Source organism: Neomonachus schauinslandi, chromosome 9 (genome assembly GCF_002201575.2).
Source record: "Neomonachus schauinslandi chromosome 9, ASM220157v2, whole genome shotgun sequence".
In the NCBI taxonomy this organism is placed as follows: Eukaryota; Metazoa; Chordata; class Mammalia; order Carnivora; family Phocidae; genus Neomonachus; species Neomonachus schauinslandi.
Window position 1 is genome coordinate 46,417,762 of NC_058411.1, and position 15,465 is coordinate 46,433,226.

At 37.8% G+C, this 15,465-nt stretch overlaps 1 protein-coding gene across 2 annotated transcripts in view; it reads right to left on the minus strand.

The window, feature by feature from the left end:
• FRMD6 (FERM domain containing 6) overlaps nt 1–15,465 on the minus strand; it is a 79,826-nt gene that overhangs the window by 20,169 nt on the left and 44,192 nt on the right. The window contains exons 3-7 of one of the 2 annotated variants that reach the window (XM_021701393.2): nt 12,025–12,115; nt 8,802–8,881; nt 7,508–7,584; nt 5,145–5,331; nt 1,818–1,973 (exon numbers count right to left, since the gene is read on the minus strand). In XM_021701393.2, coding sequence (XP_021557068.1) covers nt 1,818–1,973; nt 5,145–5,331; nt 7,508–7,584; nt 8,802–8,881; nt 12,025–12,115 — 591 coding nt within the window. Of the gene's footprint in view, nt 1–1,817; nt 1,974–5,144; nt 5,332–7,507; nt 7,585–8,777; nt 8,882–12,024; nt 12,116–15,465 lie in introns of both variants that reach the window. The other variant, XM_021701391.2, reaches the window with a different exon arrangement.

The window sequence follows — 15,465 nt, forward strand, 5'->3', positions numbered from 1 at the left end:
CATGCAGAAGTACCACACTGTAAGCAAATAAAAGATTAATTTGTAGGGGGCTCCCGGGTGGCTCAGTTGGTTAAGCGGCTGTCTTCAGCTCAGGTCATGATCCCGGAGTCCCGGGATCGAGTCCCGCATCGGGCTCCCTGCTCAGCGGCGAGTCTGCTCCTCCCTCTGACCCTACCCCCTCTTGTGCTCTCTCTCACTCTCTCGAATAAAAAAAAAAAAAAAGATTAATTTGTACACAAAAGATAAACTGAGGATAATTTACTAAAGGATTCTTAACAGGATTCTTTACAATACTGTTTCCCTATCAAATAAGGAGCAGCTGATATTTACTGAGCACTGATTAATGTGCCAGGCATTCCACCTGGTCATTTCGGATTCATTATCTCACAGAATTTTCCCAAACTTGTGAATTGTACAGAATCCTTCCCACTTCATAGATGGTCCAGGATTATAGTTATATTTGCCCAGGATCCCATAATAGTGGTGATGTAGGATTTCTAATATCTGACTCTAAAGCCACACTCTTTCTTATACACCATTCATGCTTCCAGTACATTTTAAAATACAAACGATTGTCAAATGTCATTTACTTGCATTTTCTCATATAAACTGAGGTGTCACAAATGAAATCTTTTAAGGAAAAAAAAAGAAGTAACAATTCAGTCCTTCAGGAATTTGGCCAAAGAGCTCCTATGGAACTCAATTATGCCTCTCAAGGATGACAGGACATTAACGATGCATCTCTTGGGCATGCAAGTGAGGAAAAAAAATACCATTCTTTGGTACCCTATTAAGTTTTCTGAACCAGCCAGGAAGATTATCCAGTAACGCAGCCAAACTATAGTCCAGCCTCCAATGGCCCAGTTATGCTAATCTTACCACAAAGGGTACAGTAGTAATAAGGAGCTTAACAGTAACAGTGATAACGCTAACAGCCGAACATCATGCCTAACATGTGCTGGGCACTGTTTTAAACACTTTTTATCCATAAATTCCTCTAGTCAGGCAGACCTGGGTTGAATCCTGGCTCTGCCACTTGCTAGTTTCATGCTCTTTGGTCTGTTTCCTCATCTGTAAAATGAATATCAGTTTCTATCTTACAGAATTGTGAGAATTTAAAAAAGAAAATCAAGTGTGCCCCATGGAGATAATACTCAATAATCATTTGCTGTTGTGGTAGTTCTTCTTATTAACGGATACAATGCAGGTATGGCTTCACTTTGGGGAATATTAAAAATTACTGATCAAACAAATTGCAAATGTTAGTCCCCAAGACAGACATGCAGATTTGGACAAGAGAAAAATAACTATTTCATAATCACTGAAAAGCTAGATTCACAATCTGAAGCCACTTGTTATCTCAATATCAGAACCATTACAGAAAGATTCCATTGTGCTGCCAGGCCTGAGGAAAAGCATCATTAACTCCAAGACTGACCTATGATAACAGTTCACATGAAACTTTTTTTTTTTTAAAGCCCTTTAATGGGGCACCTGCGTGGCACAGTCACTTAAGTGCCCGACTCTTGGTTTCAGCTCAGGTTGTGATCTCAGGGTCATGAAACAGCCCCGTGTAGCGCTCCACGCTCAGTGTGGAATCTGTTCTGGATTCTCTCTCTCCAGCTCCCTTTGCCCCTCCCCCCACCCCCACCTGTATGCCCGTGCGCTCTCCCTCTCTCTCAAATAAATAAATCTTAAAAAAAAATTAAAAATAAAAAGCCCATTAAAAAATGAAATGACAAATTTTAATAAAAGCTTCTTCTAATCGAGAAGGTATTTTTTTCCTCAGAAGCGGCAGACACACTACAGTTTTGTACCTTATACAATCTGTAGTAATGCACAGCAACATCATCCAGCCGGACTGCCTCTTTGATGTATTTAAGATGAGCCTCGGAAGCTGTCAGTGCAAACTGATCTTTGTGCATGTTTGGAATGTGCTTCAGGATGTAGTCCTTCCCTCTCTTGGAAACAACCTGTTGGGATACAATGGGTATGCAATGCAACATTTGTTGGAGGGATGGAAGTTCTACCCTCATCCCCAAAATGATGAAAGGACAAGAACCTAAAATAGGCCATGTAAACTGGCTAATTTCCAGTAGGAAATTTCCCACTTTTATTCCGTTTTCACCATCTGTTATGTTACTAGGCTGAATCAGCTAATACTAGAAGCTACAAAGTCAGTTTAGCTGTAGTACTGCGTATGTGAGAAGAAAAATCACAAGAAATGAGAAAAATATGTTCTCTTGGTTTTAAACTCACCAAGGGAAAAAAAAACCCATGCGAACTTGCAAAATTTTGTACACATCACTGTTTATACTTGCAAAATGATTGGTACCATGCAATACACTGACTGTCAACACATCTTCAGGTTCTGGATCCTACTTAACTCTTCTAAAATTACAGCCACAGAGTAGGAGGTTCTAAATGTTAATCCAAAGAAGGCAGGGGACTGGGAGGAATTCTCTGAAACATTTTTGGTTTTTGCATAAAAGGCTGATATTAACACTCTATTTGAATACTTGTGAGAAAACAATTTCATTCAAGCATTCATTGCAATTCACTGTGGCTCAGGTTTTCATGGGACAGTAGCCTGAGCCTTTCAATGCCCAACCAGCAGCTAGCTGCAGGCTAAGAGAAAGGTGCTGATTAGTTCAAAGTCTCAGCTGATTTCATGAGGATTATAAAATAAGGAAAGAATTATGCAAGGAGAGCAAAAAGAGTAGTGCTTAAAATCATCAGAATAAAAAATTAAAAGAATTTTTAGTTTAAAAATGTTTTTATAGATACTGACATTGTGTTTCTTCCTACTGAATGAAATGTGATCAATTACTGGCCATTTAAGAAGTTCTGCTGAGAACTCAAAGTTAGATTTTTCCTTCTAGACTCCTTTTACATGGAGATCACCCAAGTGAGCAATTGTCAAACTTTCTCAGGTCAAAGATACACACAGAATATAGTATTTGTAAGGGCACTGAAGTAGGTGGTTTTGGTGATCCCAAAGACTGAAGAAACTCGGATCTCAGCACTCTGGAGGCTGTGGCACCTGATGGGGAGCTCGGATTTAAAGGACCAAGATTCAGTGAGTACCTGACAACAACTAGGGAATGAAATACAGGCTAATTTGGGTTCCACCGACACTGATATGTAAAAGCTTGACACCTTTTGTGGTTTCTCTTTAACTGAAGCACTGACAATCAGTCCACAAAAACTTACATGGAGCACCTCAATGTGAAATGCTGAAGAAATAGAAAAGGTGACGTTTGTGCTTGTCCTTTAGAATATATTAAAAAAACAGTTTACTGGAGGCAAAAAATTAACAGATCATTTGAAAAGGAGATGTAAAACACTACGTCTAGGGTCTGACAGAGCCCAGAGGTGGGGGCTAGACAGTCTGCCCAGAGGGAACTACAGCTGAGCAGTCTTGGAGGATGAACAGGAGTCTGCCAGGTCAAACAGGGAGAGGGGCTTCACTGGCTAAAGGAACTTCAGAAGGAAGGCCAGAAGTGTGAAACACCACAGGATGTGTGGAGACATAGGAATTGCTGGATGTTGTCAGAGCATCAAATTCAAGGTGCAGGACAACCAGAGAGGAAGCGGGAAAGACTGGCAGAGATCAGATTCTGGAAAGTTCCTCAGTCATGTTTGAGAGCCTGGCTTTCACTCTGCAGGTGACAGGGGAGGCCCTGAAGGTTTAAGTCAGAAGCAAAATCAACTCATCTGCAAGCTGTAAAGACTGAAGCAAAGACAAGCCCCACAGGAGTGCTGCTGAGCGCTGACAAGAGCTAAAAAACCTGGGAGATGGGATGATGGGTCGGGCACACGATAAACATTTAGCAAGTCAACCACAGCAAAAATTCAAGAGAATTTTATTTCTTAAGCTGAGTGATGGGTGATCAAGTGTTTTATGTTAGAGGATGCTCCAGTTGCCTGGATAGGGCAGGGAAAAAGAAGGGTGATGGGGAGAGATCTGTACGACTCTCAAGCTTCTGGGTGACTGGGGGGATGGCTGCGCCACTAGCTGAGATAGGAACACAGCGGAAGGAATACACAGAATGGAGGTGGGGAAAAGGTGAATTTGATTTGGGGCATCCTGAGTTTGAGGTGCCTATGGGTAAACAGCTATCTAATGATCAAGGGGGAGAGAAACAGATTTGGGAGTTGCCAGCACGTAAGTGGTTGTCAAGAAGCGTTCATTTGGATGAGATCTCCAGGATGAGAGCGGTTACGTGTCAGATACAGCCGAGAAAAGAAGCAGAAAGTGTCCACTGGACCTGGCAATCTCAAGGTCACTGGTGACCTTAGGGAAAGCTCCACGAGTGGAGTGGTAGGCAAGGAAGGCAAGATGGAAGCATGCTGAGGGGTTCATTTGGGAAATAAAGAAGGTAAAAAATCAAATATACATTATTTTTTCAAGAGGCTTTACTGAGAAGGGAAGGCGAGAGCGGGAGCTCTTCTTTCCCTTTTTCCTTTCTTCCTGAGGATGAGTGGGGCCAGCCAAACGTGCTTTGTCTGTTCTGACTGAAGAAGTTAGTTTGAGTAGAGGCTCGCGATGTGGAGATATGGGAGACAGACAAGTGACAGCAGAGACCTGGACGAAGGGTGGGCACAGACAGGGGCAGGGTTGTGTGGAGAAAGGACAGCTGAGACATTTCATGCTGGAATAACCTAAATTTTCTTGCTGACATGGTGGCATGGTTTCTCTCTTGGGAGTGGAGGAGATGGAGGTCAGAGCAAGGAGTTTACTTATATTTGTTTTCTCAACACAGGAAAATTGTCAATGATCTCACTTTTTAAAGAGTCATGTTTTTTCTCCCTCCAAAGCAAAGAAAATGAAGCTTGAATAAGAAATAAGAAAGTAAAGACAATGCAAATACCAAAACAAGGCTGGCAACTTCCAAGTTGCACCATATTTAGGACGGATAGCAATCCTCTTCCCCATTAACTAGAAGGAGCAGATCAAATATATCAAGAGATCCGTGTGTACAGTGCTCTCAGGTGTTAAATTTGTATTTGGGCATCATGAAAGGTTTTACTGGCCACAAACATCTGGGTTCCCATTTCTTGAAGCAACACAAGTAAGTAGCGGCATAATGAACCAGAAATGTGCTAGAGAAAACACTTTAAAATTTGAGAACAGTGCCTACCCAGGATGGGAAGTAAGCCTCTGGCTCAAAGTACTTTCCGTAGTGCTTATTCCTTTTGAAGTTCCCAAGATCAGCCTGCAGGGCAAAGGCGGCCAGCAGGAAATAGGCCTCTTCTCGGAGCACACACTGAGAATGAAGCACTTGTTTTCTCAGGTGCCAGTAATAATAGTATCTTGCTGCTCTGTCACTAGGAAAAGAAAAGAAAACCGAACTCACATTTGATGGAACAATCCGATGGCATGTAAACAGAACCCAAATCCTGCTATCCATCTGCTGACAAGAGCTCTTCTGTTTCTGCTCCTTCTTCCTCCCTCCCTGCCCCAACTCCTTGGAGAAAAGGGGGGAGGGTTGTAGCTATACCTGATTGCTGCCTCGCCCAAGTCGCAGGGAGGCAGAACTCCAAGCCAGACTACCCAACAGCAAACGTACCATTTCCTGAGGCCGGTACCATTTGATTCATTCAGAGAATGGAAACAAGGTCTGAATCATTCCACCGCAATATGGTAAACATTTCATTGAACAAGGATTAGTATAGAAGCCTAGGCATTTGTTGTCTGCATTAAAATTATTTTGCTGCAATAATGCTGCACGTATGCCATAAACAAGGACAGATCTGAGGGGATAATCCTGGCTCTAACGTTTTGCCGTTCTGTTTTGGTTTGTTTACAAATACTCTAAGGCCCTTTTAAAAATATTTCTGTTTATATGTCTATTTAAAAAAAAATTTATAGAGTTTTGTTTTTTTTCTTTCTCAGAATGAATGAACTAAATAAAAAAGCTTGCCTTAAGTCTCTCTCTCTTTTTTTAAATGGATGTTACTTTATGGGTGTGGTTTTCTATGCACATGTTATGACAATCATGATACTCCTCACAAATGGAAATACTAATAATGCACTCATTACAATCTGTTGAGGTCAGAAATAAATATAGTTCCCATTAAATACGTTGAATAAGAAGTGCTGACTGGGGGAAAACATGGTCAAGCTCCAAAAAATGTCACAGGCAAATGAGACGCCTTTGTGATCAAAGCAAAAATGCAAGAAAAAAAGGGTATGTGTGTGTGTGTGTGTGTTTAAGGAATTTATTTGCCTTCCTATTATTTTAGATCGAATGTTTATCTGAAATTCATAGCTTCTTAGCTGATGACAATAAAAACATGAGTTGATTTCAACTAAGATGGTGTTTAAGTATGAAGAGTTTAAAAATAAGGCATTTATGTAATTTTTTCCCCCTCGGGACAGAATACTTTTCAGAGCACTTCTTTTTATAATGCTGACCACACAGTGTTTGGACTAGTTCATCCCTGGGGAAAAGAAGTACATGGATGAATTAAACATTCATTAGTCCCGGGGGGTTAATTGGTGGCTAAATAATATATTTTGCTTCTTTTCAGCACATTCCATACTTAGTAGGTAAACTGAGTAAAAATTTTACATAAACTCAGAATAACAAAAAGTTTCTTAGCCTTTTAAAAAAATTATGCACTAATTTTTTTACTTTTAAAATTACATATGGCAAAAATACAAATATTAAGAGTGAACCTCACATATAACTCATTAGCCAAATGTATCTTTGTCTCTTTTACATGGGGTTTCTCAGAGTTTAAAAGTAAATAAGTAAAAGAGAGTTCACCATTTTCTCTATCAGCCAACAAAACCACCTCGGAAAGTTTCCCAGTACTGAATCCTCCTATACAAATGAGAAACTTAGCTTCTGAGATGGTAAATTCTGAGTTTGTATCACGAGCATAGTATTGTTCACGCACCAACCTCCAGAAAAAGAATCAATTACCTGCCCTTGCCGAACTGCATCTAAGATTCTCACAGGATAGCTCCATTGGGTGTAATCTCAGCTTTAAAACTACTGCCAAGAACAGAAGCAAGACCCCGAAAGTGCAAAGAAAACCAGGCTGTATAAACACCATGCATTTTTATAGGAGAGAGTTCTTGCTTGCTTGCCCTACTACTCCCCACCCTACCACAAGAATATAATCCTTTAGTTTCTCTATTCTTCACAAAAATGCTAGTTCCTTCTTGAATGAAATACCTTTGTGTTGACTGATTTGTTATCAAAAACGTGGAGTATAGAAAATGAGAGGCAGTGATATTGTTAACATTTTCATTAATAGTCTAACATTATCATTCATTCATTCAACAAATATTTATTGAGCGTCTACTGAACCTCTGTTATAGGAACTGAGGATACATGAGCATACAAAAAGATTTTTTTTTTTTTTTTAAATCCCTGCTCTTTTGGAATTTATATCATAGCAGGTGGAAACAGACAAAAATGAGGACTTTATTTGGTATGTTAGAAGGTGAGTGCTACGGCAAAGTAAAAGTTTAGAATCCCTGTTCTCATACCTGATCAATCTGCCATTTTCCACATAGTACTGCACGCGGAAGTGAATGATCATAGGAGGTCCAAAATGGTCAATACCCTAAAACAAAGACACATATAAAAAGCAAGCTATTTTTAGTTACTACAAAAAGGGGTTTCAAAAGCAACAAAATGCCATTATTTACAAGATGGTTTTTAAATCTTGAAAGGTTTTATCTATTTCTAATTGGGGGGGTGGTGGTGACTGGCAGAGGGCAGACAATTGTCCCATATGGATACCAAGTTCATGCAAAACTGGGAAGTTATAAAGCATCAGCATATACTCATTCACCGTAAGGCCAATGACAACATAAGGGAAGATAAAAATAAATACCAGTGGAAATTTCTAGTTGAGATCCAGCTCCTCTCTCAGCTCTATCCCCTGTGGTGACCATTTGCTCCTCATTACAAATGTTCTCTTGTGCCTCTGACATTCCACATACCAAATTCTAATATGCTGTTTGTTTATTTAGACTTTAATGTGCCTTACTTTGTAGTTGGCTTTCAAGTAGCCTTCCCGTTTATTCCAAGAATTCTTAAAATACAAACTGGAGGATCTAGGATTAGACACTAGGGATTTATTCCTGATTTTCTAGGGTGATCCTGGAAACACTACGTAAATTCCCTGTGAATGATCTCCCATGTAAATGGAATTAATGTTTACTAAATAAAAGCACCACCAGTACAATAAAGTAACAAAGTATCAAAGGTAAGTATAGTAAAAGTAGATTCAAAAATTATTAATAACTTCTAGAACATCAGTTTTGACAGTTAATATAGCCACAAAAGGAATATTTTTTCCATGGTTTTCATTTCAAAGCATTATCCTCAAATTACTAAAAAGTTATTATCCAACATTATTTAAGCAGATATCTTTTTTTTTTAAGATTTTATTTATTTATCTGACAGAGCGAGAGCACAAGCAGAGGGAGTGGCAGGCAGAGGGAGAAGCAGGCTCCCTGCTCCCTGGACCCTGGGATCAAGACCTGAGCCTAAGGCAGGCACTCAACTGACTGAGCCACCCAGGTACCCCTATTTAAGCAGATACCTAAAATCTACTGTTATATGCAATAAACTATTAACACTTCATCAACATGACATTTTGGAACTTATAATTCATTTCCCTTTCCCATGCTCTACTTCATAATATTTTTATGAATTAAAATTTTAAAATTTAATATTTTTCTAATGTATAATAGCTAAAATAAACCTTTTAAAAAATCAAAATAATTTTGCTTATAAATGTAATCTCACCCAAGTGACTTCGTATTGTCGTACCTTGCTGGCTTCTTTCTTCCATTCTTTTGGACAATATTTATACAGCTTTTGCGACAACTCCATATAGACATGTTCATTATCTGCACATTAAAAAAAGGAGGCAAGATGATAAGAAAAGATTTAAAAGAAAAGAATATACACAAAAACAGGTTTTTTTAAAAAGCCTCAAGATTTGTGAATGTGTTCTGAATTCACAAAGTACCACAAAAACTCAAGAAGATACTAAAAGACAAAAGGTTGGCTAGACATTAATGACATTTTTTATGAATTATTTTGCATTTGCAATACAGAACACATACTATTAAAAATCTATAATATTTAGAAGAAATATTAAGCTTCCACCTCCTGTTTTTACTTAGTTTCTATGGTCATCCTAATGCACAAACTTCCAACACTGTGGGCTTCCTGGCTCTTAGAAGAAATATGCTTTTGTTGAGTTCACAGAGAACTCTCATCATAGGTGCAGAATAATGAAACAGAGAAGAAACAGCATCCTAACTGCTATGTAAGACATTAGGGGACATTGAGGATAACTGCCTATTTCCAAGTGAGGGGCCTGACCTATGCTCTGTGAACAACAGCCTTTAAGACTATTTCTTCTCTGTGTTCTCCACATATAACACAGCCTGATAAAATAGCAAGCCATTACTCTCACTGCCTTTGGGACTGATCCTGTGGAATGAGGAGAAGAATCTCATGCAAAAAAAGAATGCCAAAGTGTTTCCTCAAGGGGATGATGTTCTTAAGATGAGCAGAAACTATGATTGTTAAAACCCATGTAAAAATTATCTAAATATGTGAAGACAAGCTGGTAAAAAAAATATTAAATTTTCAGATTTCCCAAAAAGAATCTTTTAAAAGCGAGATATTTCACAACAAAAGCCTTCAGCATTCCTATCCCATACTATGTTTTAAGTCTTCTTTTTTAAAGATTTCATTCATTTATTTTAGAGAGAGCACAAGGGTGCATGAGTTGGGGGGGGGTTGGATGGGCAGAAAGGGGAGGGTGGGGGAGAGAATCTGAAGCAGACTCCGCTGAGTGTGCAGCAGCCCAACACAGGGCTCAATCCCACAACCATGAGATCATGACCTGAGCCAAAACTAAGAGTTGGTGGCTTAACTGATTGAGCCACCTAGGTGCCCCCAAAGTTTTAAGCCTTTTTTTTTTTTTTTTTAAAGTTTATTCCTTTTTCTCTAACCATCACTAAAGGAGTATGCTCGTGGAAAGCTCTGCATAAAAATGTACTCACTCTGGAAGGGTAGTGTGTCTCTTTGACTACTCCCTACCAGGGTAACATGCCTGACCACACTGTCACTCCTGACTCAATGCTGGGGGGGGGGGGGGTTTGATTGAAAAAGAGCAATAAGAGAATAGGAAGGGTAGAGCTACTCTGTTTATAAATGACATATTAAGCCAACCAATTTGAAAAGGGATAGGTAAGAGGTCCCAGGGACAAAAAAAGGGTGCTACTTAAATCTACTTATCAGATCAACTAAATTATCTCCCATCTCTCATATGCTACCGATTAACATGAAATGAACAAGACCAGACACCCTTCCTGTTGAATATGATTTGTGTTTTGCTTGGGTTGCCATCTGAGGAAGCCATATAATAAACAGAACTGAGACTGTTCACTGTGTAATAGCACATATTTTTAAACTACCACCATATCTCTACTATCTGACAGTTTGATCGTGGCTTTATTATTTTAAGAATTCAAAAGCATGTATCAAAATCTGACAAAGCAGGTGAAGCAGTAATTTCCAGTTGACATGTGAGAAAAATGAAATTGAGAGAAGTCAAGTGATATTTCTAAAGCCACACAGCTAGCTAGTGGTAGAACCAGAATTAGAACCGGGTCAACTGATTCCTTTTCCAATGTTCTTTCACCACACTACAATCTCTCTTTTAAAAAAGATATCTTAAAAACTCTCATTTTGAAATTTAAGGAAGCTGTAAACTGGTTTTATTAGGCTGACTTTTTGAACAACACAGATCAACAGTCTGGCTGTAGTTGTACAATTAAAAGAATTAGCTTTGAGTTTAGAATAAAAGAAAAATTTTTTAGAATCTATAGGGCATCTTATTTCTCCCGGACCCTTCCTTGAAAGAATGACTGAGAGATGTGCTGATAGAAGGATGGAGCTAAGCATTTGTGTTTTTACTGCTTTAACTATTACAGGAAGAGACTGAAGAGCAAATGGTTGATTCACTGATTCTTGAGGTGCTCCCTGCTCCATGCTCTCTGGCCTCTCCTAAGAAGATAACTGAAAATGGTTCACATTTTGGTGGAGAAGGGCCTTGTTTATCAGCTCATCATGATACACCTTCCAACCTGGCAGATCTAAGCATTTTATGGTACTAACCAGATTCTCAAGATGTCATAAGCCTTTAAATTTAAACCAATTCCAGTAGTAGAATATGATCCATAAAGAAGTATAAAATATAAATAAATATATTTCACAGAAAAAGTATTCCTGAAAAATTGAACACAGATTTAAAAGATCTTTTGACACAAGACTAGAGAAATTTAAAAACATGATGTGAAAGAAAAAGCTTATAAGGAATGGTTGCAGGTAAATCCTTAGTAACTAAGATATTATGGGGGTGAGGTGGGGAAGAGACTTATATTGAGCCCTTTATGTGCAGAAAACCTTCACATAAAATATACAGAAGAAACTGATCCCTTATCTTCATGTCATATAGTCCAACTGGAAAAAACAGAAGGTGTGCAGAGGGAAAAACAGAAAATAGGAGCAAATTAGTAGATCACTTTGTTATACTATACAGTCAACGGTAAGAGAACTTGAATAGAGTTCTTTTTCTTATGTCTAAATTTTTTAATGTCAAAAATTATAAAAGAAATTATAAAAACATTCAAGATAATTTCCTCCTAGCTCCAGCTGCTCCCTGAGTGCAAGGAAACAAAAACCAAGCTTGGTTCATTAAAACAGAAAAGAACAAACACAAAATCTAGATTCCTAAAAAGGAACCCATTTTTAAGTTCCAACTATAATATGTGGCCTAAAATTCTAAATCTTAAAAGAAATACACATCAGTTAAGATTAAAAAATGACTACTAGACTAAAAATAATGACCAACTTATGGGTATTTTGATAATCACAATCTTAACACAATTTGCCCAAATTAAGTTACAGCTATAAAATATCATTTCCTCAGGGATAGTTGGCTAAATCTATCAGAGATGGGACTAAGACCTACTTTGTATAACACTGAGTCCAAACAGGTGACAGTCCTTTAGCCTGAGTAGGTCACACACCTGGACCAGCAACTGGTGACACAGAATTTTAACCTGTAGAGAAAAAAAAAACAAAACAACACAACTTGTGATAGCAAATAAACCAAGCCCACATGCTGAGCCACAACCAGGCAATTTATTTTTTTTTAATTTTTTAAAAGATTTTATTTATTTATTTTAAAGAGATCGAATATGCAAGTGGAGGGAGTGCAGAGTGGGAGGGAGAGGGATGGGGAAAGAATCTCCAGCAGACTCCACGCTGAACTCGGGAGTGTGACACAGGGCTCGATCCCATGACCCTGAGATCATGACCTGAGCAGAAACGAAGAGTCAGACGCTTAACCAACTGAGCTACTCAGGCACCCCCACAAACAGGCAATTTAATGCACCCTAAATATACGCCTTAAAATGACAAGCAACACTGGCAAAACAACTGTTGGTCCATGGAAATTGCTTTAATCTGTGCTGTGTTTCAATGATTATCACAATACAAATGTTTATGAAATGGTAATAAGGTACCAATACTATCTTGTCCAAGACTCATAAATCTTATAATACATGGACAAGGCCTTATTCTAAAATCATGGCGCATGATAAATATTTCAGAAGATATCCAAAACAGGCTACTCAGATTATCAAAAGCCTGAATTAGGCAAGTATCTTTACAAGGAAGGTTTTCTTCTTGATGGCCTAATATGCTAATATACTACAAATTTGAGACTTAAAATGTCATACCAGCTATAGCACCTTTAATCCTTAGTTTTGACTGTACTTTTAAATGTCATAAACAAAGCTCTTGGGATAAAATGTGATAAAAAGTTAACAGAAAAATTCCAAACCACAAACTATATATAAAGCAAACCATGTTGTAACTTTGTCAAACCGCTAATCAAATAATGCTGTACATTTCCTCCATACTCATTATTGTTCTGCTAGTTTAAATCAAGTATTTGGAGCCTACTGATAAAACTCTGTAACAACTATCAAGTAAGCAGTGTTCTTGTTTAAAACTGTAATTAAGGGCTCCCTGCTCAGCAGGGGGTCTGCTTCTCCCTCTGTCCCTCCCCCTGCTTGTGCACGCTCTCTGTCAAATAAATAAATAAAATCTTAAAAAAAAAAAAGAAGTTGCCTTTAAAAAAATAAATAAAAATAAAACTGTAATTAAGTAAGGCTGTGGCTCTGAAGTCTTAACCTGCTGTGAAAACAAGCCTGAGTTATTTGTATTTGCATATTATGAGTCTTTAAGGCCACATTTTAGCTAATTGTGCAATTTTTCAAGTTCTTTAATCTTCAGGAGCAATGAAGCTTTAAAAAGTGCTATAGAGTATGAGGTATTAAGAATTAAAGTATTATCTAAAAATATACTCCATATGGAACTTTCTAATAAAAACATCATTTGATCCTAAATATCAATGGTTGGGGCGCCTGGGTGGCCCAGTCGGTTCAGTGTCTGACTCTTGGTTTCAGCTCACATCATGATCCTGGGTCCTGAGTTCGAGTCCTGTGTCAGGCTCCACACTCAGTGTGGAGTGCTCATGCCCTCTCTAAAATAAATAAAAAATTCTTTAAAATAAATAAATAAATGTCATCGTTTTTGAGTAAGCATGCTTAAAATATATTCCAAAAAAAGAATTGTTCACTTTAGTCTTAGTGAACAGGTATAAACTCTTGGCCACTATTTATATTACTCAAAAATTTTTATATTTACCATAATTTTATTGTCAAAATTTACCAAGTTTCCATATTTAATATTTACCTGATGATTAAAATCATTTAAAACATCGCCTACTAGTTCAAACTCATGGAGAAACTAGGATGATCAAAACACTAAGTTTACCCCACATGCAGAAAGACAACATTCTATCATATCAACTACACGTCAAGGAATAAACTATCTTTGTTTAAAAAATATTTAGAAATGATAAAAAATGAGACCATTAATAAAACTGTTTTTGCTACCGTTAATTTGTTAAGAGTACAACACTACAAACATCAATTGCAATTTTATGAATACAAAGATAACACTGTAGAAAAAAGACAGACCTTTGGCAGCCCTGAATCGGTTTTCTAGCAATGAGGGGCCTCCATACTACTTAACTCGGTCCCTCCTCCCTCCTTTGTTCAACAGCTTGCTAGAGAGGAGTCTGAACGTGGCAGGGGAGTCTATGTGCCCTGGAATAAGAAAATCTTACAGGCCTAGAGGGAGTTCAGATTCTCCATTTGAGCTTCATTAACAGAGCTCCCTAATGAAATGAACAAACAGCTCAAAGAAATTAAAACAAGTGTTACTCTATTAAGTGCTCACTTACTGAGCAATTCCCAGCTGCCAGGCACTACAATTAGAAGTTTATTCATGTTATATCTTTAAATCCTCACAATGACGCTGATGAGGGGAGGAAGATTATCTCTACTTTATAGATGAGGAAACGGAAGCAAAAAAAACCTAACTTGCCCAAGGCTAGAGTATGTCGAGGAGTAGGGATTTCAAGTGAGGTCCCTGGGACTCTAAACCCTCCTTAATCATGACGATATATGGCTATACAATCCATGATCATAGTCCTGACCATCCTGTGGGGATATTACAGTAATTCTGCAAAATAAGGAAAGTGAAGACATGTAAAATTAATCTCTGACGAAGAATTACAGTAATAATAGCAGCTACTATGTTATGTGTCAGGAATGACGCTGTGTGCCAACTCTCAATTCTCACAATCACATAGTATGGTTGTAGCAGAGGTGTTATTCCTAATTATCTTCCTCAGCTGAGATTTTAGTACAAATTAATTTCTTTGAAAATTGTAGTCAGCTCTTAGTGTTCCTCATGAAGACAGATTAGTCCTTCCTTCCACTTACCTGAGGTCAGGAAGGTTTGGTTCCGTATCTTGTATGTGTGTATAAGTGCACACATGAACACAGAGATATACAATCCAACCAGGGGATTATGTTTAAATACATAAATGGAACTGAGAGAAGTTTCTTAAAGTGCTTAGGCTATATGTCTTGATTTTGATTTTTTAAAAAAATTCAGTGGGTATCTTTTTATAAAATAACCGTACATAACAACTGAAATAGCATATTCACCTATATAAGTAGAATTACATTTTAATGTATTTTGCCCATGACCACACTGAAAAAGATAAGCTGCCGAGTTTTATTAGATTTTTAAAAACCAAATGTAAAAATAATAGCCTATCAGTTCACATATTCAAAAACAACTTCGGGTATCCTGAATAACAATTTGTTAATCAAAAGAAATTCTGCCCAACAGATGATAAAATTCATCCAAGAGGTAAGTTTGATGCTCAGACAATCCCTATGAGCAAAAATGAGGTTACATCAGTAAATCAAGAAACTGAAACTGTGGTGATTCTCAGAATAAAACCAAAATAATTATGGTAATAAGC